This window comes from Dendrobates tinctorius, unplaced genomic scaffold, assembly GCF_039654945.1.
Source record: "Dendrobates tinctorius isolate UK_male_01 unplaced genomic scaffold, ASM3965494v1 ptg000016l, whole genome shotgun sequence".
In the NCBI taxonomy this organism is placed as follows: Eukaryota; Metazoa; Chordata; class Amphibia; order Anura; family Dendrobatidae; genus Dendrobates; species Dendrobates tinctorius.
Genome location: NW_027361684.1, coordinates 70,480,781 through 70,507,479, shown reverse-complemented (window position 1 = coordinate 70,507,479; position 26,699 = coordinate 70,480,781). Strand labels below are relative to the sequence as shown.

Genomic DNA, 26,699 nt, shown 5'->3' with positions numbered 1-26,699 from the left:
TCGCATATTATTTCTGTCTGCCCTAAACGAGAGAAACGTTTTGCACACACATTTCCTGTGGGTGGTGTTCAACCTAAGTTTCTTCTGGCAATTACTCTGATCTGCTCCCTGTCCACATTTTCTGCTAAGGCTTTTGTGGATTCGGGAGCAGCTCTGAACCTGATGGACTTGGATTTTGCTAAAAGTTGTGGATTTCCTATGACACCTCTGCGGACGCCTATCCCTTTGAGAGGTATTGATGCTACCCCTTTGGCAAAGAATAAACCTCAGTTTTGGACCCAGGTGGTAATGCGGGTCGCCCCAGACCATCAAGAGAATTGCAGATTTTTGGTGTTGCATAATTTGCATGATACCATTGTTCAGGGGTTTCCCTGGTTGCAATTCCATAATCCAGTTTTGGATTGGAAGTCTGTGTCTGTGGTGAGTTGGGGTTGTCGGTGTGCCCTTAGTGATGCTCCTGTTTTCTCCACCTCTCCCCAGTCGCATGATGCTCCTGACTATTTGGCTGATTTTTATGATGTATTTAGTGAGAATGAGTCTGCGTCTTTGCCTCCTCATAGGAGTTATGACTGTGCAATTGAGCTGAGCCCTGGGTGTAAATTTCCCAAGGGTCGACTTTTCAATCTATCTGTACCTGAGCACGAAGCTATGCGATCCTATATTAAGGAGTCATTGGAGAAGAGTCATATTAGACCATCCTCTTCACCCTTAGGTGCTGGGTTTTTTTTCGTGGCTAAGAAAGATGGGTCATTAAGGCCTTGCATTGACTATCGTTCCCTCAACAAAATTACTGTTAAATATCAGTATCCGATACCCCTGATTTCTGATCTATTCTCCAGAGTTAAAGGTGCTTGCTGGTTTACAAAGCTTGACCTCAGGGGGGGCGTATAATCTTATTCGCATTAAGCATGGGGATGAATGGAAGACGGCGTTTAATACTCCGGAGGGACATTTTGAGTACCTGGTGATGCCTTTTGGGCTCACTAATGCCCCTTCTGTTTTCCAGTGCTTCATGAATGATATTTTCCGAGACTTGGTGGATAAATTTTTGATCATCTATCTGGATGATATTTTGCTCTTTTCCAAGGATTGGGACTCTCATGTGGAACATGTTCGGACTGTGTTCCGGATTTTGAGGGAGAATTCCCTGTATGTCAAGGGATCGAAATATCTTTTTGGTGTACAGAGGATTTCATTTTTGGGATTTATTTTGTCTCCGTGAACTATTGAAATGGACCCGACCAAGGTACAAGCCATTTATGATTGGGTTCAGCCCACTTCTTTGAAGGTCCTCCAGAAGTTTTGGGTTTTGCTAATTTTTATCGTAAATTTATAGCTAATTTTTCTGGTATTGCCAAACCATTGACTGATTTGACTAAGAAGGGTGCTGATGTGCTGAATTGGTCTCCGGAGGCTTTTTCTTCCTTTCAGGAGCTGAAGCGAAGGTTCACTTCTGCTCCGGTTTTGCGGCAACCTGATGTCTCACTCCCGTTTCAGGTAGAGGTGGACGCTTCTGAGATTGGTGCAGGAGCTGTTTTGTCCCAAAAAGATCCTGTAACATCTAAAATGAATCCCTGTGCTTTCTTTTCCCGAAAGTTCCCCCATCCGAACGAAACTATGATGTGGGGAATCGGGAACTGTTAGCCATGAAATGGGCATTTGAGGAGTGGAGACATTGGTTGGAGGGAGCTAAACATCAAGTCGTGGTCCTTACTGACCACAAGAATTTGATTTACCTGGAGTCGGCCAAACGCTTGAACCCTAGACAGGCTAGGTGGGCCTTGTTTTTCACACGTTTTGATTTTGTGGTCTCTTTTCTTCCTGGCACTAAGAATGTCAAGGCAGACGCCCTCTCTAGGAGTTTCTTTGCTGATTCTCCTGTTGTGACCAAGCCTGCTACCATCTTAGGTGAGGGGGTAGTTCTTTCTGCCATCTCGCCCGATTTGAGACGTGCTCTGGAAGAGTTTCAGGAGGACAAACCTGAGCGTTGTCCTATTGGAAAATTGTATGTTCCTGACCAGTGGAGGCAGAGAGTGATGTCTGAAGTTCATTGCTCTGCATTGGCTGGTCATCCAGGTATTTTTGGTACTAGAGATTTGGTGAGTTGGTCTTTTTGGTGGCCTGCCTTGTCTCATGATGTCAGGAATTTTGTGCAGTCCTGTGGGACTTGCTCTCGGTCTAAACCTTGTTCTCGCTCTAGTGGGTTGTTGATGCCTTTGCCGGTGCCCAGGAGGCCATGGACCCATATTTCAATGGATTTTATCTCTGATATGCCTGTCTCTCAGAGAATGACTGTTATTTGGGTGATTTGTGATAGATTCTCTAAGATGGTCCATCTTGTACCACTCCCTAAGTTGCCATCTTCCTCTGAGTTGGTGCCCTTGTTTTTGCAACAGGTGGTTCGCTTGCACGGGATTCCTGAGAACATTGTATCTGACAGAGGAGTTCAGTTTGTGTCTAGATTTTGGAGGACTTTCTGTTCCAAGCTGGGAATTCAGTTGTCCTTCTCCTCTGCGTTTCACCCTCAGACCAATGGGCAGACGGAGAGAACAAACCAGACCTTGGAGTCGTATTTTAGATGTTTTATTTCTGCTGATCAGGATGATTGGGTTTCATTTTTGCCCTTGGTTGAATTTGCTTTAAATAATAGAGCTAGTTCTGCCACTTTGATGTCACCTTTTTTTTGCAACTTTGGGTTTCATCCCCTTTAAATTTATTTTTCTTCTCTTGCAGGTCGGACTGACATTACAGAATGCTGTAGAGAAGCCCCGAAAGGCAGTGGCCGCATCTTATAGCGGCAAAACGAGGTGACAGGTTCCCTCTACTGTGAATAGTGTTGTTGTAGTACCATACACAGCCTGTGGTCCAGGAGAAGCGCCCTCTAGCAGCCAGCCGTGTGCTCTGGAGTCCACATACTCGGTTCCATGGTGCACACATACACAGTAACTCCATGACAGGCATGTGCGCAGCATTCTCTGACACATCATATAGACACTGTAGCCGCGCCCCTTCTATAATAGACCTCGCCCCCTATACATTAAGGCCACGCCCCCGGCACGGAAACTTGTATGAAGGCTTCAAACCACGATAATATGGCGTCTGACAGTTCACTGCCTGCACCAAAACTCCCAGCAGCCACGTCCTGCACCCCACAGTCCCCCCGCTTGTGCCGCTCTCCCAGGGGCTTCTTTCCTGAGATGAAGAGACCACCTAGCTGGGCGTGTCGGCAGGGCTGGGTGTGGAGGAGCAGCCCCGCCCATGCCGCGGATTGGTTAGGCCGTTCCCCGCCCACTACTTCCTGCACCAGGTTGTGGGCGAACACAAACAAAGCGCAGGCGGCAGAAAGTGGGCGTTGCCTGCCGTGTATGACTGGACGTGGGCGTGTCACATGACCTAAGTGTGAGAAAGCGGTGTGAAATAGCGGCACTTGTGGGCGGGGCATGATGTGGGTGTGGCTTGAGGTGAAATGTCGAGAAAGGGCGTGGTCATTATTGGCTGTGTTTCACGTTGGGCGTGTCCTGCAGAAGAGTGACAGGTGCTGTGCGGGTCATTGTAGTTGTGTGGGCGGGCCTTACACGTATGATACAGCGCATTGCTAACCAATGGGAGGGTCAGGCAGAAGACTGGCTGAGCAGACACGTCCCGCGGCTTTCCTATACCGGGCGGGGCTAGCTACAAGCCCCGCCCTCCATGGGTGAATAAGCTGCAGTTTGAATCTGCAGGGAAGGGGAGGAGCCAGCAGCAATGTGCTGAAACGGACGTAGAAAGTGGCACAACCGCACTGCTACTACTGCCCGCACTACAAAGAGGAGCCGGGACCCGGGAGACAGCGGAGGGTGCGGAGCATTGTCTGCTGCACCGACTAGAGGCTGCCACCTGCAGACATCCGTGCTCCAGACACAATGACGGCGGCTGACAGGTCCGGGCTGATGACTGCCGGCAGCGCCACCTGCCCGCACCCGCGGCTCTAGTGCCGGTCCCAGCCCCGGGTCGGCTCCTGCCATCAGATGGTGCCGGCTGCCTGCACGCCTCTCCTGCACTGATCGCACACTCCTCGCATATCGCCCGACGAATCGCATCCGATGGAGGCAGCGGCCGCCGGCTCGGTGAAAGCCAGAAGTGCCAGCAAAGGGAGCAGTGACGGGGGAGTCTCCGGGACCGTCTGCGGGCACAGCTCGCCCCCCTGCCCCGAGCCCCAGCAGCAGTACAAGTTGGAGGACTTCGACACTGTGGCTACTGTGGGTGAGTGGTCAGGCTGCGATCCTGTCACTGGAGGTCCCGACCCCTCCGAGGTCGTGTCTGATAGACTGGGATCGCTCGCCATTGTGTCCTGTCCCTGTGCAGTGACCGGGGGAGGGTGGGAGAACCAGGTGCCACACACGGCGCCAGAAGTTCCTGCACTGCCTGGCATCAGTGTGGCATCTGGCAGAGGTGGGCAGGCCCTGGCAGACCAATCAGCTCCTCATCTGGGATTTATTTTTGGCTGCCAGGCAATTAGAAATCCATCTGCCCCCTGGGATTGTGCCGTTCATGTGAGCGCTCGATCAGTCTGTGGGCCCTGCCGACCATACACAGGCGCGTTACAGCCAGTGCACTGACCGGTGGCCACGCTGACTGGTGGTCTCAGGGCAGGGGGTTGATGGGGTACATGACCAGGAGCTGCTGCAGGTGGGATGTGGCCTACTTGTACAGCGTCACACCTGCAGTGTCCAGATGTTACAGCATGGTGGACGGGATGTGTGCAGAGACGGACATGTGGTGCAGACCGCAGCATGTCAACTTCTCTTGTGGAGACGCGAGTCTACGCAACGGAAACTACACCCATAGACTGGACGCCGTGAATCCACACGGGTCAGGGATCAGAGGATTCAATAGCTGGCAGCGCTAAGGACACCGCGAACATACACCGCATCCAAAGAGCTTCTAGTTGTGGCCCTCCTGGGCTGTCCCAGTATTTGGTGACTTTTTACCTCCGTATCTGTAAGGCTGGGCTCACATTGCGTTAGGGGAGTGCGTTTAATGCATCTGTTACATAGCGGCATTAACGCACCCATAGACAGCAATAATGTAGCGCATCATTAACGCGTGTCGTAATCGGCATGTGTTAGCGATGTGCCGTCATGCTGTGACAGACCCTCGGAGGCGGTCTTCAGTGTTCGAGGGTCAGTCACTGGAGCATCTGCGCTACCGCGATCATGGCAGGGAGTAGCGTTAACGCTATGCGTTGAACAGACTGCATTAACGCTATGTGAACCTGGCCAAAGCCAGGAGTGGGTGAGAAATACAGAAATGGTGACGTTCTATTATACTTTTCCTCTGATTGTTCCTCTCCTGGTTTCAACTTAAAAATACTGAGGTCAAATACTGACCGTAGCCTAAAGGCAGCTCCTGCAGCCATCGACAAACACATCCGCTATTTGTAGTCGTGAATGGCCCTATTTTCAGGGTGGCTGTGTGCACACGCTGCGGATTATGCTGCGGTTTTTGCTGCGGTGTACAGTACCATGATTCCCTATAGGAATCAAAAACTGCAATGCAGACGGTACGGAATTTTCCGTGCCGATTATCTGTGGTTTTCAATCCGCAGAAAGAATTGACATGTCAATTCTTTCTGCGGATTCCTCTGAGGTTTGCCATCTTCTCCATTGAGGAGATGAAAAACCTCAGGGCAAAACCGCAGAGCAATCCGCAGGTAAAACTGCAGGTCTTTTGACCTGCGGATTTTACAAACTCCGCTCTGATGAATCTGCACCTAATTCCACAGGGTGTGCACACAGCCTTAACCTCTACTTTGTCGATCTTCCATGACACACATTGTTCTGGGCATACCTCCTACCTGTCCCCTACTGTGGGAGGTCTATAGGGCATACCTCCTACCTGTCCCCTACTGTGGGAGGTCTATAGGGCATACCGCCTTAGGCCTCTTTCACACTTCATTTTTTTGCATCAGTTCAAATCCGCCAAAAAGTCAGAGAAGCGGGTCCGTTCTCAACTGATGTGAACGGATGGCACAGGAGCCGTTTTCAGACGGATCCTGAAAATGAGGAAATAAAGGAACTAGAGAGAGAGAGAGAGAGAGATATTGATTCTTGTTTTGTCCGGCACCCAGAAAGAAACTCGGGTTAAATTAGTGTCTGGAGGATCCGCCAGAAAAAAAAAAAACGTTGCAAGCTCCGTTGTGAAATCTTTGAGGATGTTGACGACAGCAACTTTTGGCGGATCCTCAAAAAAAAGGATGCAACGGACAGCAATCCGTCACAATCCGCCATTAATGCAAGTCAATGGGGAAAAAAAACGGATCCTCAAAAGAAAATTGAGGATCCGTTTTTTTCAAAACCTGGCGGATTGTGACTGATTGTAAAAAACTGAAGTGTGAAAGAGGCCTTACCTGTCCCCTACTGTGGGAGGTCCATAGGGCATACCGCCTTACCTGTCCCCTACTGTGGGAGGTCTATAGGGCATACCGCCTTACCTGTCCCCTACTGTGGGAGGTCTATAGGGCATACCGCCTTACCTGTCCCCTACTGTGGGAGGTCTATAGGGCATACCGCCTTACCTGTCCCCTACTGTGGGAGGTCTATAGGGCATACCGCCTTACCTGTCCCCTACTGTGGGAGGTCTATAGGGCATACCGCCTTACCTGTCCCCTACTGTGGGAGGTCTATAGGGCATACCGCCTTACCTGTCCCCTACTGTGGGAGGTCTATAGGGCATACCGCCTTACCTGTCCCCTACTGTGGGAGGTCTATAGGGCATACCGCCTTACCTGTCCCCTACTGTGGGAGGTCTATAGGGCATACCGCCTTACCTGTCCCCTACTGTGCGAGGTCTATAGGGTATACCTCCCTATGTACATCTCACATAAGATGACCGTCCACAAGCGGCTCCGAAAAGCTCTTTCTAAAATAGCCAGTTAGTTCAACCATGTGCATATCAATAGGAAGAAAAAGGGTCTCCAGGTGGATGGTTGTCCTTCCCTCGTGTACATTAGGTGGACTTACTGTGTGTGGTAGGTTGCGGTTCAGTATCTCATGGTTGTGGCTTCCCCTGGTGTAGGGGTTGTGTCTCCATAAACTATTTGTGCATTATTGTCTTTGTTGTGCGTCTCCCCAGGGCATGTAATGGGGTCAGTCTCCCATACACTTCATATTTAGTATTACTGCTTCGATCAGCATCGATCTTCTACATGCTGGTACTCGATTGTTCTTGCATCTCTGCCCGGGACGACTGAGCAGCCTGAACTGTCCAGTCCGGGTAGATTATACACAGCGTCCTACCCATGAGATGCTAAAGTCTCGTCTTTATTTCATTACTTCTTGATACCCAGTAAAGCTGCTAAGTTTTTGCTACAGTTTAGCTGAAATTATAGAAACTGCACATTTTTTGTCACCATTCCTGCAGTGTGAATTACAACCTAAGGCTTTATTCATATGTATATGTTGTATCTGTGGTTTTCACAGATAATTGTGGGCAGTGTCCTTTTTTACATAGTTACGTCCATATATATTTGGACAGACATTTTTCTAATTTTGGTTCTAGACATTACCACAATGAATTTTAAACAAAACAATTCAGATGCAGTTGAAGTTCAGACTTTCAGCTTTCATTTGAGGGTATCCACATTAAAACTGGATGAAGGGTTTAGGAGTTTCAGCTCCTTAACATGTGCCACCCTGTTTTTAAAGGGAACAAAAGTAATTGGACAGATTAAATAATTGTAAATTAAAATGTCCATTTCTAGTACTTGGTTGAAAACCCTTTTTTGGCAATGACTGCCTGAAGTCTTGAACTCATGGACACCACCAGACTGAGTTTCCTCCTTTTTGATGCTCTGCCAGGCCTTCACTGCGGTGGTTTTCAGTTGCTGTTTGTTTGTGGGCCTTTCTGTCTGAAGTTTAGTCTTTAACAAGTGAAATACAGTGGGGCAAAAAAGTCAGTCAGCAATAGTGCAAGTTCCACCACTTAAAAAGATGAGAGGCGTCTGTAATTTACATCATAGGTAGACCTCAACTATGGGAGACAAACTGAGAAAAAAAAATCCAGAAAATCACATTGTCTGTTTTTTTTTTTTTCCTTTTATTTGCATATTATGGTGGAAAATAAGTATTTGGTCAGAAACAAAATTTCATCTCAATACTTTGTGATATATCCTTTGTTGGCAATGACAGAGGTCAAACGTTTTCTGTAAGTCTTCACAAGGTTGCCACACACTGTTGTTGGTATGTTGGCCCATTCCTCCATGCAGATCTCCTCTAGAGCAGTGATGTTTTTGGCTTTTCGCTTGGCAACACGGACTTTCAACTCCCTCCAAAGGTTTTCTATAGGGTTGAGATCTGGAGACTGGCTAGGCCACTCCAGGACCTTGAAATGCTTCTTACGAAGCCACTCCTTCGTTGCCCTGGCGGTGTGCTTTGGATCATTGTCATGTTGAAAGACCCAGCCACGTTTCATCTTCAATGCCCTTGCTGATGGAAGAAGGTTTGCACTCTAAATCTCACGATACATGGCCCCATTCATTCTTTCATGTACCCGGATCAGTCGTCCTGGCCCCTTTGCAGAGAAACAGCCCCAAAGCATGATGTTTCCACCACCATGCTTTACAGTAGGTATGGTGTTTGATGGATGCAACTCAGTATTCTTTTTCCTCCAAACACGACAAGTTGTGTTTCTACCAAACAGTTCCAGTTTTGGTTTCATCAGACCATAGGACATTCTCCCAAAACTCCTCTGGATCATCCAAATGCTCTCTAGCAAACTTCAGACGGGCCCGGACATGTACAGGCTTAAGAAGTGGGACACGTCTGGCACTGCAGGATCTGAGTCCATGGTGGCGTAGTGTGTTACTTATGGTAGGCCTTGTTACATTGGTCCCAGCTCTCTGCAGTTCATTCACTAGGTCCCCCCGCGTGGTTCTGGGATTTTTGCTCACCGTTCTTGTGATCATTCTGACCCCACGGGGTGGGATTTTGCGTGGAGCACCAGATCGAGGGAGATTATCAGTGGTCTTGTATGTCTTCCACTTTCTAATTATTGCTCCCACAGTTGATTTCTTCACTCCAAGCTGGTTGGCTATTGCAGATTCAGTTTTCCCAGCCTGGTGCAGGGCTACAATTTTGTTTCTGGTGTCCTTTGACAGCTCTTTGGTCTTCACCATAGTGGAGTTTGGAGTCAGACTGTTTGAGGGTGTGCACAGGTGTCTTTTTATACTGATAACAAGTTTAAACAGGTGCCATTACTACAGGTAATGAGTGGAGGAAAGAGGAGACTCTTAAAGAAGAAGTTACAGGTCTGTGAGAGCCAGAAATCTTGATTGCTTGTTTCTGACCAAATACTTATTTTCCACCATAATATGCAAATAAAATGAAAAAAAAACAATGTGATTTTCTGGATTTTTTTTTCTCAGTTTGTCTCCCATAGTTGAGGTCTACCTATGATGTAAATTACAGACGCCTCTCATCTTTTTAAGTGGTGGAACTTGCACTATTGCTGACTGACTAAATACTTTTTTGCCCCACTGTACATGCTCAATTGGGTTGAGATCAGGTGACTGACTAGGCCATTCAAGAATATTCCACTTGTTTGCTTTAATAAACTCCTGGGTTGCTTTATGCTTTGAGTGATTGGTCGTCGTTTCATACTACAGATGGACAATCAGTTTGGCTGCATTTGGCTGGATCTGAGCACACAGTATGGCTCTGAATACCTCAGAATTCATTCGGGTGCTTCTGTCCTGTGTCACATCATCAATAAACACTAGTGACCCAGTGCAACTGGCAGCCATGCATGCCCAAGCCATCACACTGCCTCCGCCGTGTTTTACAGATGATGTGGTATGCTTTGGATCATGAGCTGTACCACGCCTTCACCATACTTTTCTCTTTCCATCATTCTAGTAGAGGTTGATCTTGGTTTCATCTGTCCAAAGAATGTTCTTCCAGAACTGTGCTGGCTTTTTTAGATGTTTTTTAGCAAACTCCAGTCTAGCCTTCTTATTCTTGATGCTTATGAGTGGCTTGCAGCGTGCAGTGAACCCTCTGTATTTTCTTTCATGCAGTCTTCTCTTTATGGTAGATTTGGATATTGATACGCCTACCTCCTGGAGAGTGTTGTTCACTTGGTTGGCTGTTGTGAAGGGGTTTCTCTTCACCATGGAGATTATTCTGCGATCATCCACCACTGTTGTCTTCCGTGGGTGCCCAGGTCTTTTTGCATTGATGAGTTCACCAGTGCTTTCTTTCTTTCTCAGGATGTACCAAACTGTAGATTTTGCCACTCCTAATGTTGTAGCAATTTCTCGGATGGGTTTTTTCTGTTTTTGCAGCTTAAAGGGAAGGTGCCATTTTTTTTTTTTCTTTTTTTTCATAATTCAATGTAAAAAAGAAAATAGTATAAAAAAAAATACTGTCCCCTAAGCTTGACTCAGTGGTGTGTATGGGTTTTTTTTTTTTTTTTTTTACTGTATTTATGCAGCCACTGGGGGCTGCCATCTTACCTTTCTGGCTGCTGAACGACACTTTCCATGCTCATTTACGGCAGTCTCTGGGTGGCACGGTGGCTCAGTGGTTAGCACTGCAGCCTTGCAGCGATGGAGTCCTGTGTTCGAATCCCACCAAGGACAACATCTGCAAGGAGTTTGTATGTTTGCATGTTTGTGTGGGTTTCCTCTCGGTACTCCGGTTTCCTCACACATTCCAAAGACATACTGATAGGGAATTTAAATTGTGAGCTCCATCGGGGTCAGTGACGATAATGTGTGCAAACTGTAAAGCGCTGTGGAATGTTAGCGCTATATAAAAATAAAGATTATTTATTATTATAAGAGACTAGTCGGCTCCCGACCCCTATCTGTATCATAGCAGCTGCATCAGCTATGAACTGGGCACGCCTCTGTGGGCAGCTCAATTCACAGCTGTAGGTGTGGCCCGGCGCCATTGTGCACACGCTGCGGTTTTTGCTGTGGATCCGCAGCAGTTCTGCAGTAGCATGTAAATCTGTGATTTACATTCTGCTGTGCACATACTGCGGAAAAGCTGCGGTTTTGAATCCGCAGAAAGAAATGACATGTCACTTCTTTTCTCCGGATTCTGCTGCGGTTTACCATCTGCTCCACTGTAAAGGTGATAAACTGCACAGAAAACCGCTGGTTTCGCAGATACAAATCCACAGCATGTGCACATAGCCTTAGGCTGAGTGCATACGTACTATTTGGCCCTGCGGATTTTTCCGCGCAGAATGGAAGAAATCCGCAGGTCAAATTCTTCCAGTTTTTGTGCGGTTTTCCACTGCGGTTTTCCCCCTGCGGATTTGGTGACAGGGGAGATTGAAAACTGCACAAAAGTGCTGCGGATTTTGTACCGCGAAAAATCTGCAGCGTCTGCACAGCGGTTTTTTATTTTCATTGATTTTAAGGCTACTGTACATCACAATGCGGATATGCAACGTTTCTGCGCGGTAAAATCCACTGCGGATCCGCTGCAAATCTGCATTGTGTGCACACAGCCTTAGAGCCCAGTGCTTTCCTTTTCGCTCCCTTTACACTCTATTGCAAGCCCTGGATGCTGTACTGTTCCAGCATAACAGGGCTTGGATGTTCACTCTGCACATACCAGCTGCAGGAGAGGATACAGGACGAGCTCCTGGAGACCGAGCTGCTCTTTCCAAAACACCCGACCAGCTGCAGCCCCTGCTCTTGCAAAACACAGGAGGAGCTGCTCCCTGCTCTTTCAAAACACTTGGCCATCTGCTGGACATCTAATCCTATCCTGTATGATACTGACTGCTGAGCCGTGTATCTAATCCTATCCTGTGTGATACTGACTGCTGAGCTGTGTATCTAATCCTATCCTGTGTGATACTGACTGCGGAGCCGTGTATCTAATCCTCTCCTGTGTGATACTGACTGCTGAGCTGTGTATCTAATCCTATCCTGTGTGATACTGCTCTCCTGAAATACTCTGTGCTGCTGGCACCCTGCTGGTTTTGTGTGTGGTCTACATGGTGGTATTGTGTGTGAATTATATGGCGGTATTATGTGAGAACCCTATGACAGTATTTGCTAAAAGGGGACCCATTCTAGGGTGGTTCTGGCTGAGCACCTGCAAACGGGTCAGGGGTAATAGTTAGGTGCAGTCAGGGGAGGGCTGGTGAGGCAGCTGAAGGTCTCATTTTTATCGTTACTGTATGGCTACATTTCTTCCCCCCCCCCCCCCCCCCCCCAATCTTGCTTCCCAGCGTCACCCCGGACTGTGCCTGTCGCCTCGCTTTCACACATTGCCAGGACAGGATCTGAGGAGGGGAATGGGGTGTTTGCATGCAAAGTCTGGATCAGAACAGGCCACGAATCAGCAGAAATGTTTCCTGGATTTCTGTGGTGCTGTCACCCTGCTCCTCCCCCATATATCTCCCTCTTTGCCCCCCATAGACCAGCACACTACTCTCCTGAAATACTCTGTGCTGCTGTCAGCCTGCTCCCAGAATCCTTGCTGCCTGCCATCCTCGGTGACCGAAGACCCCATTCCTCTCCTCAGATCCTGTCCTGGTGATGTGTGAAAGCGAGGTGACAGGGTCCTGATATATGGTGGAAGGAGCAGGGTGACAGCAGCACAGAGTATTTCAGGAGAGCAGTGTGCTGGTCTATGGGGGGCACCCTGTTCGGTGCCAGGGACTGTACATAGAGCGCTGTGTTTTATATACATGGATGGACCGTCTGCTTGTCTGCTCCACAGAAATCCAGGAAACATTTCTGCTGATTGATGACCTGTTCTGATCCAGACTTTGCATGCAAAGACAGTCAGTAACTTTGCAGGCCCCATCAAAATGGCTGCTCACTGTGTTCCTAAATGTCATCCTCTCTTTTCCCTTAGCAAACACCCAGAAGGGGAGGGTAGGAGTGACATCACACCCATGTCAGCAGATTCCGCCCATAATTACTGCAGGGCAGTAATGTGAGCTAGTTGTACACTAGGTTATTGTGCCAAATTTCAGTAGCTGCTCCCCCTAGTGTCAACAAGTGGAAATGCCAAACTTTTTAATATTTTTCATATTTTACACAATTAAAAACAAATGATAATATATTTTAAGAAAATGTAAACATTAATTCTTTATATTTTTTCAATTGCTGAAAAATTTTTTTTTGGGTGGCACTTTCCCTTTAAAGATGGCTTGTTTCACCTGCATGGAGAGCTCCTTTGACTGCATGTTTCCTTCACAGCAAAACCTTCCAAATGCAAGCACCACACCTCAAATCAACTCCAGGACTTTTATCTGCTTAATTGAGAATGACATAATGGAGGGATTGCCCACACCTGTCCATGAAATAGCCTTGGAGTCAATTGTCCAATTACTTTTGGTCCCTTTAAAAACAGGGTGACAGATGTTAAGGAGCTGAAACTCCTAAACCCTTCATCCAATTTTAATGTGGATACCCTCAAATGAAAGCTGAAAGTCTGAACTTCAACTGCATCTGAATTGTTTTGTTTAAAATTCATTGTGGTAATGTCTAGAACCAAAATTAGAAAAATGTTGTCTCTGTCCAAATGTATATGGACCTAACTGTATAAAAGTCTATGAATATTGTTAATATTGCTATGGATAGGTAAAATTGCAAACTTTTATTGCATAAAAAGAAATCTGTGCTGGAATTCTGAGTCCGTAGTCAGACCACCCGAGTATAATGGCTCGAGTAGAGGCTGTAGCAAGCGGACTAGTCCCTATTCTGCTAAACGTCACAGCCTCCTAGGCGGATATGAAGCTGTCAAGTTCAAGTCAGGAGTCCTGCAGCCGCTCAGTGCATCGTGGTCCATACTCTGTAACACATGGATATCTGAACGAGGTCTGATGGTAAAAACTGAGGCACTGATGACAAATCAGTCGGAGTGAGACCCTAGGCAGACTGGTGCAGATCATTGCAGAGGTCATTGGCTCCAGGTGGTCCTCCACACGGCAGATAGATATTTACATGCAGTAGTGTGAGCCGTAGCTCAGTTTACATGCAGTCTTTCACACACGGACGGAAAATACTCTTGTGTGAACTAAGTCTTAATTAACTTATTCAACTCAGTTTTTCGCTTTCCTTTTTTTGTTAACAAAACCTATTTTTGGATTAAAGTCTAGACCAGGAATGCACATCTTGTGGCCCATCCGCCATGTGGTTCCATGGCACACCAATTGTCAGGCCACAGACATCATTATCTGTGTCCAGATAGCTGTAGAAAGCAGCTACATGCGTCTACAGTCCTCATTAAACTGGTTGTCCCACAGTAAAATAGATATATATTTCTTTTATTGAAAATTAATGGAGGCATACCCGTCATGCACAGGTCATTCCAGGGGTCTTTGCCCAGTTCGGTAGTTGCGATTGTCTGCCACGTTGGAAAGTTGCAGCTCCTGAACTGACTGCTGCAGTCCATCACATGCTGCAGCTGTGCAGCGACTACCGAGCATGGTAGACATGCGGAGCGGACTGGGCTGGATCCACGAGGGTGCTGGAAGGTGACTATGCCTCCAATCGCTATTATTTAGTCAATCCATACCTACAAAAAGTTATATTGTCGGACAACCTCTTTAGGCCGTGGCTCCATTCACTGCACTGAATATAGAGCTCATTGTAGGTATTATAAGATACATGTGAGAAGCTATAATGTCTGATCATGTGTTCATATCAGGATAGAGGAATGGCGCCCACTATGGTGTCTGATCACGTGCTCTTCATATCAGAATACAGAGGAGTGGCGCTCATTATGGTGGCAGATCATGTATTCTGATATGAAGAACACAGGAGTGGTACTCTCTATGGTGGCTGATCATCTGTTCTTCATGTGCTGTCCCATCTAAAGTTATGACTATATGCTTTATATAGATTTGTGTTATTTTTCATGTTGTGTAGTCTTGCATTTGGTCTGCTGCCACCTGCTGTCCTTTTTCTGTATAGCAGACTGCAGCTAATTATTTCTTGTACATGCCTTCCACTTCCTGGTTAAGGTCACTGCTTCTCTTCCTGTTGGCTGCCATTATTAGTTTCATTTTCTCTTGGGAGAGACTTGCCTGTACGGGCTGTGAAAGGCATCAATTTTTTGACCACTTAATTGCTCACACAACTTGCTGAATCATCTTGCTGTACCACCTGGATTGTTACATATGCAGTACCAATCATACGCTGTCGCTGTATGTCCAGATTTCCAATAAACAAGTCTGGACTTCACAATATCTGGTGTGTATCATCTCTCCGGATGCATGAACAGCAAAACAGTAACAATTGTCCTGTCTGCTCTGTATTGAGGAAACGGAATGTAGGAATCTCTCCCAGCCCCAATCAGCTACACCTCCATTCGCCTCATGTGGGGACAGAACACTTCATATCAGAATACAGAGGAGTGGCGCCCACTATGGTGTCTGATCACGTTCTCCATATCAGAATACCGAGGAGTGGCGCTCATTATGGTGTCTGATCATGTGTTCTTCATATCAGAATACAGAGGAGTGGCGCTCTCTATGGTGGCTGATCATCTGTTCATATCCGAATACTGAGGAGTGGCGCCCACTATGGTGTCTGATCATGTGCTCTTCATAGCAGTGTACAGAGGAGTGGCGCTCACTGTTATCTGGTAACATGTTCTCCATATCAAAATACAGAGGAGTGGCGCCCACTATGGTGTCTGATCACGTTCTCCATATCAGAATACAGAGGAGTGGCGCTCATTATGGTGTCTGATCATGTGTTCATATCAGAATACAGAGGAGTTGTGCTCTCTATGGTGGCTGATCATCTGTTCTTCATATCAGAATACTGAGGAGTGGCGCCCACTATGGTGTCTGATCATGTGCTCTTCATAGCAGTGTACAGAGGAGTGGCGCTCACTGTTATCTGGTCACATGTTCTCCATATCAGAATACAGAGGAGTGGCGCCCATTATGGTGTCTGATCACGTGCTCTTCATAGCAGTATACAGAGGAGTGGGGCTCACTGGTGTCTCACATGCTCTTCATATCAGGGCTGTGGAGTCGGAGTCGTGGAGTCGGAGTCGGTGCTCATTTTGGTGGAGTTGGAGTCGGTATAAAATGGACCGACTCCGACTCCTAAAATATATAATAAATTGGGTACAGTAGTTCAATGCAGAATATGCTGAATATTTTTTCATAGGAGTTTGGGAAAGTTATGAAATGTCCTATAAATGGCTGTTATATTCCTGATCTAAGGCTACATTCACACACAGCGTTTTTCCTGTGTTTTTTGAGGATACGTTTTTCAGTTGCAAAAGCAGATCAGCTTTTTAAAAGACTGCATCACCTGAAAGGTTTTTGAGCTCATAGATAATGTTTTCAATAGCAAAAGCAGATTAGAAATCTGCTCTATCTATCCATTTATCCATATCTGTCTATCCATATCGTATCTGTACCAAAAAGAATGAAAACCGGGTAGTACACCAATATATATTCTGTTCTATATAAATATCTTGATTATTGGATCTTAAAAATGATTAAATGTCTGAGGTTCACATTGTACTACAATAAATTTTTCAATTAAATATAAGCAATATGTGTGGGAGTCGTGGAGTCGGTGTAAGGGAAATTGAGGAGTCGGAGTCGCAGGTTTGGCTTACCGACTCCACAGCCCTGCTTCATATCAGTATACAGAGGAAAGGCGCAGCCTGCGATCAGGCGCATAACCGGTAATGGTGCGCTGTGTGGCTGGCAGTAATGGCAATCACTGTGTGGTCGGTACCTGCAATGAACACTTGTTTGGAGCAGTGTAAGACTGTCCTTACGGGAGGTGCTGTGTAATGTCAGTGTTTGAGTTTCAGTGCGTAGATGGTTACCCTGCCATTTTTATGCAGCCTCACACTTTCATCAATGCGGACATGGTGTCATTACTGCGTTGGTTTCGTCACCATGTGTAATGATCAGGATGATATTGTTATGGCGCTGTTTGTTTCTTGTCAAATTTAAAGTCCACAGCTCAAAAAAAAAAAGTCTACTACAACAGGAGAGCGCAAGAGGCAGAACTCCAGCTTTTGTGCAACTACAACTCCCACCATGCCATCATAAGCCATGTCGGGGTATGCTGGGACTTGTAGTCTTACAACTGCTGGTACTCCCTAGTCTGCACCCCTGGCCTACAGTATATGGCCGTGAGGCTCGTCGGAGGATATGAGAATAATCATGTCCACATTCCTCACTTTAGGTTGTAGTAGTTTAGTTGGCATTGGTATGGCAAAGATATTCAACTCCCATCGTGAGAGCCTTGGCGGTGATTGAAGTAGGATGGCTGCGTATCTGTGCTGGAAATATACTCCAACAGTTGTCACTTCCCTTCACGCACTTCTAGTAGCGGGTCATACAGAGTGATCTGGGGTCACGACCAGGAAAATATTCACTACAGGTTATTGAATCGCTTCTTTTCAAACATATGGGGACTCATTAATGAAAACCATCTAAAAGAAGACCTGTCTTTGTTTCCCCTATTAGATCTCTGCTTTCTTTTTTTAAATGACTCTGAAAAAATAGAAGCTACACTGTGGTTGGTAAAAGCCCTTTTTAGACACGCCGATTATTGGGGCTACTGATTGTTGACTCGTGTAAACATGACGGCAATCACGAAGAAAGTTGATGTTGATCAGGTGAATGGATCATTTATGCCTTCATAACACTTTATGATCGGCAGCACATTGCCTCTTGTAAACAGGGGATGTGCTGTCGATAACATGCACTGTATGTGGGGGTAGAACGATCATCTCTTTGACAGTTCTGTCCTCTTCGTTGCTCGGTGGTCTGGCTGAACAGGCTGGTAATTATGCGCCCAAGATCCTGAATATAGTCGATCAGCGCTCGTTGCTGGCCTGACGTTGGCCTACGTAGATGACACAAATGACCGTTCTCCTAATACAGTTTTGCTAAATTTGCTCCTGTGACAGTGGTGGTCTTAATTTTCCAGTACCAAGCAGTCAGTGTTTATAAACCATCCCTAGGGCATTTCTTGTTGGCGTGCCATCTCACTGTGTGAACTGAGGTGTATAGAGAAGACACAGTGCTACATGTGTGGCATGAAGATTGCCTGGGGTGATATTAGGTAAGAACGTGTCCAAGACATTAGATCCAGTCAATGAGACTTGCAGGTAATGTAATCTTTATTGCCCTCTACTCAATACAAATTTTCCCAATCTAAAGCCGAAATCAGGCTTGTTGGGTTGTAATATGCATATTTGTCTTTTTGGAGATGAGTGCTTCTAGAGGTGTCTTGCTGTGGCTTGGTCCCCATTTTTATGGGTAATCCCCGTCAAAATGGTCTCCGGATGTGATCTACACTGTATGGCTAGAAAATATTGGTGAGGATTGTGACTTCTGCAATGGATCTGCTTTAAAATGCGTTCACACTTTTGATAGAATATCGTCAGCTTTTCAGGAACACTATGTAAACGTCCATTGACTTGAATGTCCCTTTGAAGTAACAGGAGTTTGAGCAATGCCTAAGGGGTTTAGCTGCCATTGTGGAAATGACATTGGTGAAGTTTGACCTCAAATCACCACTTGTCTTCTCCCAATGTCATGAACCATTTTGACTTGGTGTCCCTTTTCAAAACACATGATCATTTGAAGAATTGTTTTTCTGGCTTGACCGCATTGTGTTCTGTCACACACTTTGGTATGTCATAAAAAAAGATGCTAGTTCTAAGAAATAGGTTTTTGCTGTCTTCTGTTGTGTTGTCATTCCTACAAAGGACCTGTTGTAGGCCATTCACTAATATTTTTAAAGGTATTGTTCTGCTCCCTATATCTTCCCGCTGGTCTTTCTTCCTTTTCCAGTGATTAGCATCATGTTTACACTGCAGTCATTCTTTGGCCACCCGACCCAGAAGAGATGCCCTCTCTTCTGACTTTGATATAAGGTGACCAATGCGGTCACTGATATGGTGGCTTCTTCTATCAGAACTGAAACCAAAGACACTGGCGGGGAACACAGTCAGCATTGCTAAAGAGTGACAGCTACTAGTACGTTCGTATATCCTCTTTAACGTTTTATTTTTCGGACAACCATGGGCCTATTTTTAAAATAAGTGGTCAAAAACCACTTAACGCTCACCAGTGTTGCCAAACTTGGCGAGACCAACCTGAACATGCGGTGTGGAGGGATGTCCCTGCTCGTTCACAAAGCAAGTTGAGCAACCATGTGTATCGGGGTCAAAGGGAAAAGCTGATATCCAAATAAGTGTTCAGCTGACGGCTAAGTGTAGGGTATGGCGTTCTCATCAATGAGTCTACAGTCTCCATCAGATGTGTAAGGAGTGATACCATTCAAAGGCATATGTCCAATTCGGCATGTGATGGATCACTTTCATATGTTATTGATGTTAAATATGTTGCTTATAATATATTGCTATTTAGTGTGTAAGTTATACCCTCACTTTATACTTTTTACACTGTCAGTTGCCACTGTATATCACTGTGTACAGTAGCATACGTTATAGACTTCTGTTGAGAAATATGGTGCAGGCAAAATAAAAATTTTTTTAAGGGTATTGCAGTTTCTGCCATTCCTAGCTGAGAGGGAAATCAAGGCAGGAGGTGGCTGAGATTATGGGAATCCCAAAATACAACCACATACAGTAGCATAATTTCCCCCTCCACCAAACTATACAGTTGGCTCATTGCAGTCATGTAAGGAACATTCTATGATTCTTCAAACCTAGTCTCGCCCATCAGATACCAGATAGATGAGGGTGATTCATCACTCCACAGAACAGGTTTCCACTGCTGTAGAGTTTAGCTGTGGTGTTTATTTCTTAACGGCTTTCAGCTCTATCTTGAGCCATGGCGACTTGACGGATGAACGCGCTCTGTAGGTGGGTCGATCTTGTGCAAGCCTAGGTAGATCCACCAGGGTCTTCTCTGCTGTTATCGTGATGGTATCAAGCCATTGGGTTGCTGGTATTCCTCTTCGCCTTGTTTGTTCTGTTCTTCCGACCATCACGCCCATCTCCAGTGATTGCTCTTCTCGTATCATGTGTCTCAAATTAGGCATGTCGTACCTCGGTGATCCTTGCGTCGAATGACATGGCTGGCTTGATATGTTCCAAAATTTCTTTGTTTTTTTTCTTGCCATCCATGGTATTAATAACCACTCCATCTGACACTTCATATTGTGCTTCAGTGATATAAGGCCTGCCTGCAGCTGCTCGCCAATGAAAACCCATGCAATGAAGCTCGCGTTGCACAGTTGGTATGACTAAGACTTTAAGTCGAAACGTGTCAACACCGGAACATTGTCCTGTTTGTAACCTGATTTTAATGAAAGTATAATAAAGCTGCTAAGACTTTATCGGACACGCCGGGATTTTTGTTTTTATATTGGATTTTCGTGCCTTGGCTGAGGATCTCCGAAACCTATGTGCTGGTGGATACCTACAGTGTTGAGCTCATCTAGTTTCATAGGTTTTATGATCTCTCATGTGTGCTAGTAAGATTGTCTGGGGCATATCTTTAGGTTATTACACTATGGACAACCCCCCTTTGCTAAATACCAAAAAATTATCTAAAATGAACCTATCTGCAGGATTTTGCTCAGTAACCTACAGACAATATCAGGATGGCGCCATTATACTGATTAAAATGATGCTTTGGTTGATGAAATCTGTCTTGTGGTTGTTTATTCTTTATTTTTAGTTTTGCGTTAATGAGATTCTTGTGCTCCGGGGCAGCCTTTGGAGGGGGGGGGGGGGGTCTTTATGTGGTGCTCTGATTAGTTATTCATCTGTATGGCTTATCCCCACCAAACTATATGACTAAGTGATAATAAATGCATTTAGCCACATTAGCCATTGTATCATTCTACAGCGCAGGCGCCGCTTGCTTGATGAATATTTTTATTTTTATTTTAATTTTTTTCACTTTTTTTTCTTTTCACACAATATCAGTCACCTGTCGTAAGCCATACAGATGAATATATAAGCAGACCACCACATGAAGCCCCCCCCCATTAACTGAAAACTACAAACTAAAGAACAACCACAAGACGAATTTCATCATTTTAATCAGTATAACGGCGCTGACCTGACACTGTCTGTAAATTACTGTGCACAATCCTGCTGACAGGTTTGCTTTAAAGATAATTGCCAGATCTGTGGCAAAAAAATGGTAGATTTAATAAAGAAAAAAGAAGGGAAACAGATTGGAGCAGTAGAAATAAGAGCACTATCTGGCCAGGTGACAAGTCCTCGTTACGGTTTATCACCACAAACCTTTATGACATCTTGTTAGAATAGGCTATAAACATTTGATCTGTGATTGTTTAACCACTAGAAACCCCACAGATGCAAAGAACTTAAGGGCCTGTCACACTAAGCGATATCGCTATAACGTCACTGGTTTTGTGACGTTATAGCGATAATGCTAGCGATATCGCTGTGTCTGATACTTACCTCCGACCGCTCCCCCCTGGTTATCGCTGATCGCGTGAGAACGTCCTGGGCCGTTTCTCGTCGTCAGCTTCCTGCTGTGGACGTGGGCGGGCGGACGTCAGGATCGCCTGGTCTGACAGTTAAGTAGCGACCCCCGACCCCCTGCGATGTCGCTGGTGAGATCTGCCTGTGTGGCAGCTCACTAGCGACCACTTAGTGATGCACCAGCGATCCTGACCGCGTCATATCGCTGGTCTGGATCGCTGGTGCATCGCTAAGTGTGACAGTACCTTTACAGTGCGGAAAATACTGTACGTATTTGGTGCATTGCCGACTTCGCAAGTTTTCCCACCTACAGAGAATGGAGGGGTCTGTAATTTTTATCATAGGTACACTTCAACTATGGGAGACATAATCTTTATGTAAAAATCTCACAATGTGAGGTTTTTTTTTATTTCATGTAATAGAAATTGTTTTTCTATTGTATCAAATACTTAACTTAATATTTTTAGTACAGAAAGCTTTGTTTGCAATTATAGGAGTCAGATATTTCATCACCAAGTTTGCGCACACAGCAGCAGGTATTTTGGCCCACTTCTTCGTACAGATCTCCAGATCTTTCAGGTTTTGGGGCTGCTGCTGGGCAACAATGATTTTCATCTCCCTCCAAAGATTTTCTATTGGGTTCAGGTCTGGAGATTGGCTAGGACACTCCAGGACCTTGAAGTGCTGCTTAGAGCCACTCCTTAGTTGCACTGGCTGTGTATTTTGGGTCATTGTCATGCTGGAAGACCCAGCCACAATCCATCTTCAATATTCTTACTGAGGGAAGGAAGTTGTTGGCCAGAATCTTGCAATATATGACCCCATTCATCCTCCCTTCAATACGGAGAAGTAGTCCTGTCCCCTTTGCAGAAGAGCACCCCCAAAGTATGATGTTTCCCCCACCATGCTTCACGGTTGGGACTGTGTCCTTGGGGTTGTACTTGTCCTTCTTCCTCTAAACACAGTGAGTGGAGTTGATACTGAAATGTTCTATTTTGGTCTCTTATGACCACATGACCTTCTCGCATGCCTCCTCTGGTTCATCTAGCCGGTCATTGGTGAGCTTCAAATGGGCCTGGGCATGTGCTGACATGTGCAGGGTGACCTTGCGTGCCCTGCAGGATTTTAATCCATGACATTGTAGTCTGTTACTACTGGTAATGTTTGAAACTGTGGTTCCTGCTCTCTTCAGGTCATTAACCACGTCTTCCAATGTAGTTCTGGGCTGATACTTGACCTTTTTCAGAATCCTCCTCACCCCACAAGGCGAGACTTTGCATGGAGCCCCAGACTTGGGAACATTGAAAGTTATCTTGTGTTTCTTCCGTTTTCTAATTGTGCAACAGTTGTTGACTTCTCACCAAGCTGTGTGTCTAATGTTCTGTAGCACATCCCAGCCTCGTTTAAGGTCTAAAATTTTGTCACTGGTGTCCCTTGACAGCTCTTTGGCTTTGGTCATTGTGGAGGGGTTGGATTGTGATTGATTGAATGAACAAGTGTCTTTGATACAGGTGATCAGATCAAACAGGTGCAATTAATACAGGTAATGAGTGCACAGTAGGAGGGCTTCTTAAAGAAAAACAAATAGGTCTGTGAGAGCCACTACTTAATTTGACACAGCAACCAAGAATAGTACGGTGTGTTGTATGAGCCGGTGTAAATGATTGAGACCTGCTTACAGGAGTGATGTTTTTTTCTAGCAACTGAACAGTGGGGTTGGCAAGAGTTTGATCTTTACCAATTTAATATTTATGGCCTTTCCTAAGAAAAGGTTGTCAAATGTTAATAAAATGATCACCCCTTTGAGGCCAAAATACCTAAATCTTGAGTAAATAGCGGGAAGCTTGGGCTAAAGTTGCTAAATAATCCTGTGTTTCCATCTAGCTGATGAGTTTGAGCTTTTTAAAACTGACGGCACAGTCCAACAGCCCTCAGTGGCCAGGAAAGTGCCAACATTTTCACATTACAATAATTATCATTGCTCTGTATCACAAAGCAATATGCTTAAATATCTCTTGCCCTCAAAACTTGGCCTGCGAATGACTCATGAGGACTGGATTTGGAGAACAGACATGTAACACATCATCTAGTGTTTAAACAGCAGATGCTGATCCTTATCTTTGTGTGCCATGTACCAGAACGTTGAACCTTGCATAGTGCTGGATATTGTCAGCCAGTATGCAAATTGCCTCTTCAGAAAGAAAGAGGACTTTTACTCTACAGCGCCACCTATTGGTAGTAGCGATCCTACAAGTCACAATCAACCCTTTAACGAGTCTTGTAATATGACTTGGGATACAAGCCAAATCAGAATCTCAGCCAGTATTCACTTCCCATACAGTTCTACACAATGTTAATATTTGTATGATACCAGTACCTACAATGTGGAGTACATTATTTGTAAATTTCCTAAAAATTATGTTCAAAATTATAGGATATTACTATCTTTTTTAAAGTTGCAGTTATACAAAGAGAGGATTTAATCGAAAGCCAAAGTCTTCTAGACTAGAAACCTTAGACGACGCTCTTGGTTGTCTAGCGTTTCTCAACTCCAGGCCTCAAATCTGCCCCTCCCACACATCTCCAACAGGTCATAGTTTTCAGATATTCCATAGAGAGAACCTATGGCAATTTCTGATGCCTTGCCAATAATTTCATCACTTGTACAATACCAAGGAAATCCTGAAAACATGACCTCTTGGGTGACGTGAAGAAGCACTTGTAGAACATGAAACTGCACCAATATATCAACATGGTTTTTAGGGAAGGTCTCATGAAGTCAGCTGCTAGGCAAATTGCCCTGTTAAATCATGTGGTTCCCCTGTGAGCCGGAAGTTCTTGTTAGATGGGCCTTGACTGTCCATTTTTACACAGGCCATATATCTGGCTTGTAGAACACTGGAGGTGACTGTTTTATGCACACCACCTATTGTTTCGGGACATGAAAGGGATTGTCCACTAGGAATCTCCATAAATAGAAAAACAATCTATACTAATTATTTCCTGGACCAATTCCAGTGTCTTGATTGATGTAACCTTCCTTGATGCCTTGCCTTCACAACTATACATGTGATTGTGTGTCATGAGACATAAGACTGAGAGAGGGTGGATAGGTGTGTATGTATGTGTAATATATTATATTTTATGTATTATATTTTGTATTCATCCAGCTCCCTGGAGCCATTAATTGGGGGTTGTCCAATAGTGGAAACTAGTTTCACCACCTTTTTATAATTGTTCTAAAAGGCTTTTCCTCCATCTTCACAGATGAATATTGAGGAAGTGTCCTGACAATCTGACAATATGGGAATAACCTTTTTAAAGGGGTTTTCCATTTTTAACAAACTGAACTGTAAACCTTGCTTGTGATGTAAAATGGCAATATCAGACAGTACTCTCCCGCCCTGTGTGCGATGTTTTCCCTCTGCTCCAGTCTCAGTGTTTTAGCTGCAACAATGACGTCCCCTAAATAGCTCACATCACCGCTGCAGCCGATCACTGAGCTCGGCTCAGGCAAGGTAGACTGTATTTATAACAGCGATGTCATTGTGAACTTGTGACTGAAAGTTCCAAAAGATAATGAAGAAATGTGTTTGTGTCCAATTCGTAGACCACAGCCATACATGACAGTGGTAACAAAGTAACCATGAAATGTACTTGCTGTACTGGAATGACTTTTATCCACAAAATATCGTTTTGCTCGGGTTTTTGCTTTCCATTTTATGCCGCGCTGAATTCTGTCAATTACATTTCTTGGCTTGAAGATTATACTGTATATAGATTGATTAATGGACGGATGCAAATTTCTGCCCAACTAGGAGTTCATTTACCTGAAGTTTCGGCATCAAAGGAATCTGTTTTTACTTCAGGATATTATACATTCATTCTTCCCATAATCTGCATCTTTAAAGCGGCATTAACCCTCCTAAGGGTCTATAAGAGCATGCAAGAATAGAGGGTTGAACACTGGTAATGCCCCCTTTCATTTAGAAAAATCTCTGGAGGCAGATGCTTCTTAACTCATTTGCATGAAAGAAAAACCTGAATATCTCTGGAATAATAAATCAGATCACTTGATGTCGGTGATGATTTTATTCATCTATGACCTGTGTGCCCATATTGACTTGCCCTATAGATATTTTATACTAGAACACTATTCTGACTCTTTCAGAGTAAAAATAAAGGTAGACCTCTCTAAGAATTTCCAATTGTGTAGCTTTTTGTGCAGATACAGTGGGGCAAAAAAGTATTTAGTCAGTCAGCAATAGTGCAAGTTCCACCACTTAAAAAGATGAGAGGCGTCTGTAATTTACATCATAGGTAGACCTCAACTATGGGAGACAAACTGAGAAAAAAAAATCCAGAAAATCACATTGTCTGTTTTTTTTTCATTTTATTTGCATATTATGGTGGAAAATAAGTATTTGGTCAGAAACAAGCAATCAAGATTTCTGGCTCTCACAGACCTGTAACTTCTTCTTTAAGAGTCTCCTCTTTCCTCCACTCATTACCTGTAGTAATGGCACCTGTTTAAACTTGTTATCAGTATAAAAAGACACCTGTGCACACCCTCAAACAGTCTGACTCCAAACTCCACTATGGTGAAGACCAAAGAGCTGTCAAAGGACACCAGAAACAAACTTGTAGCCCTGCACCAGGCTGGGAAGACTGAATCTGCAATAGCCAACCAGCTTGGAGTGAAGAAATCAACTGTGGGAGCAATAATTAGAAAATGGAAGACATACAAGACCACTGATAATCTCCCTCGATCTGGTGCTCCACGCAAAATCCCACCCCGTGGGGTCAGAATGATCACAAGAACGGTGAACAAAAATCCCAGAACCACGCGGGGGGACCTAGTGAATGAACTGCAGAGAGCTGGGACCAATGTAACAAGGCCTACCATAAGTAACACACTACGCCACCATGGACTCAGATCCTGCAGTGCCAGACGTGTCCCACTGCTTAAGCCTGTACATGTCCGGGCCTGTCTGAAGTTTGCTAGAGAGCATTTGGATGATCCAGAGGAGTTTTGGGAGAATGTCCTATGGTCTGATGAAACCAAACTGGAACTGTTTGGTAGAAACACAACTTGTCGTGTTTGGAGGAAAAAGAATACTGAGTTGCATCCATCAAACACCATACCTACTGTAAAGCATGGTGGTGGAAACATCATGCTTTGGGGCTGTTTCTCTGCAAAGGGGCCAGGACGACTGATCCGGGTACATGACAGAATGAATGGGGCCATGTATCGTGAGATTTTGA

At 45.1% G+C, this 26,699-nt stretch overlaps 1 protein-coding gene across 1 annotated transcript in view; it reads left to right on the top strand.

Moving 5' to 3' along the window:
* Positions 1–3,712: 3,712 nt before the first annotated feature.
* Positions 3,713–26,699, top strand: part of PRKX (protein kinase cAMP-dependent X-linked catalytic subunit) — a 164,394-nt gene continuing 141,407 nt past the window's right edge. Inside the window, exon 1 of the mRNA XM_073565959.1 lies at positions 3,713–4,242. Coding sequence (XP_073422060.1) covers positions 4,083–4,242 — 160 coding nt within the window. The 5' untranslated portion in view covers positions 3,713–4,082. The remainder of the gene's footprint in view (positions 4,243–26,699) is intronic.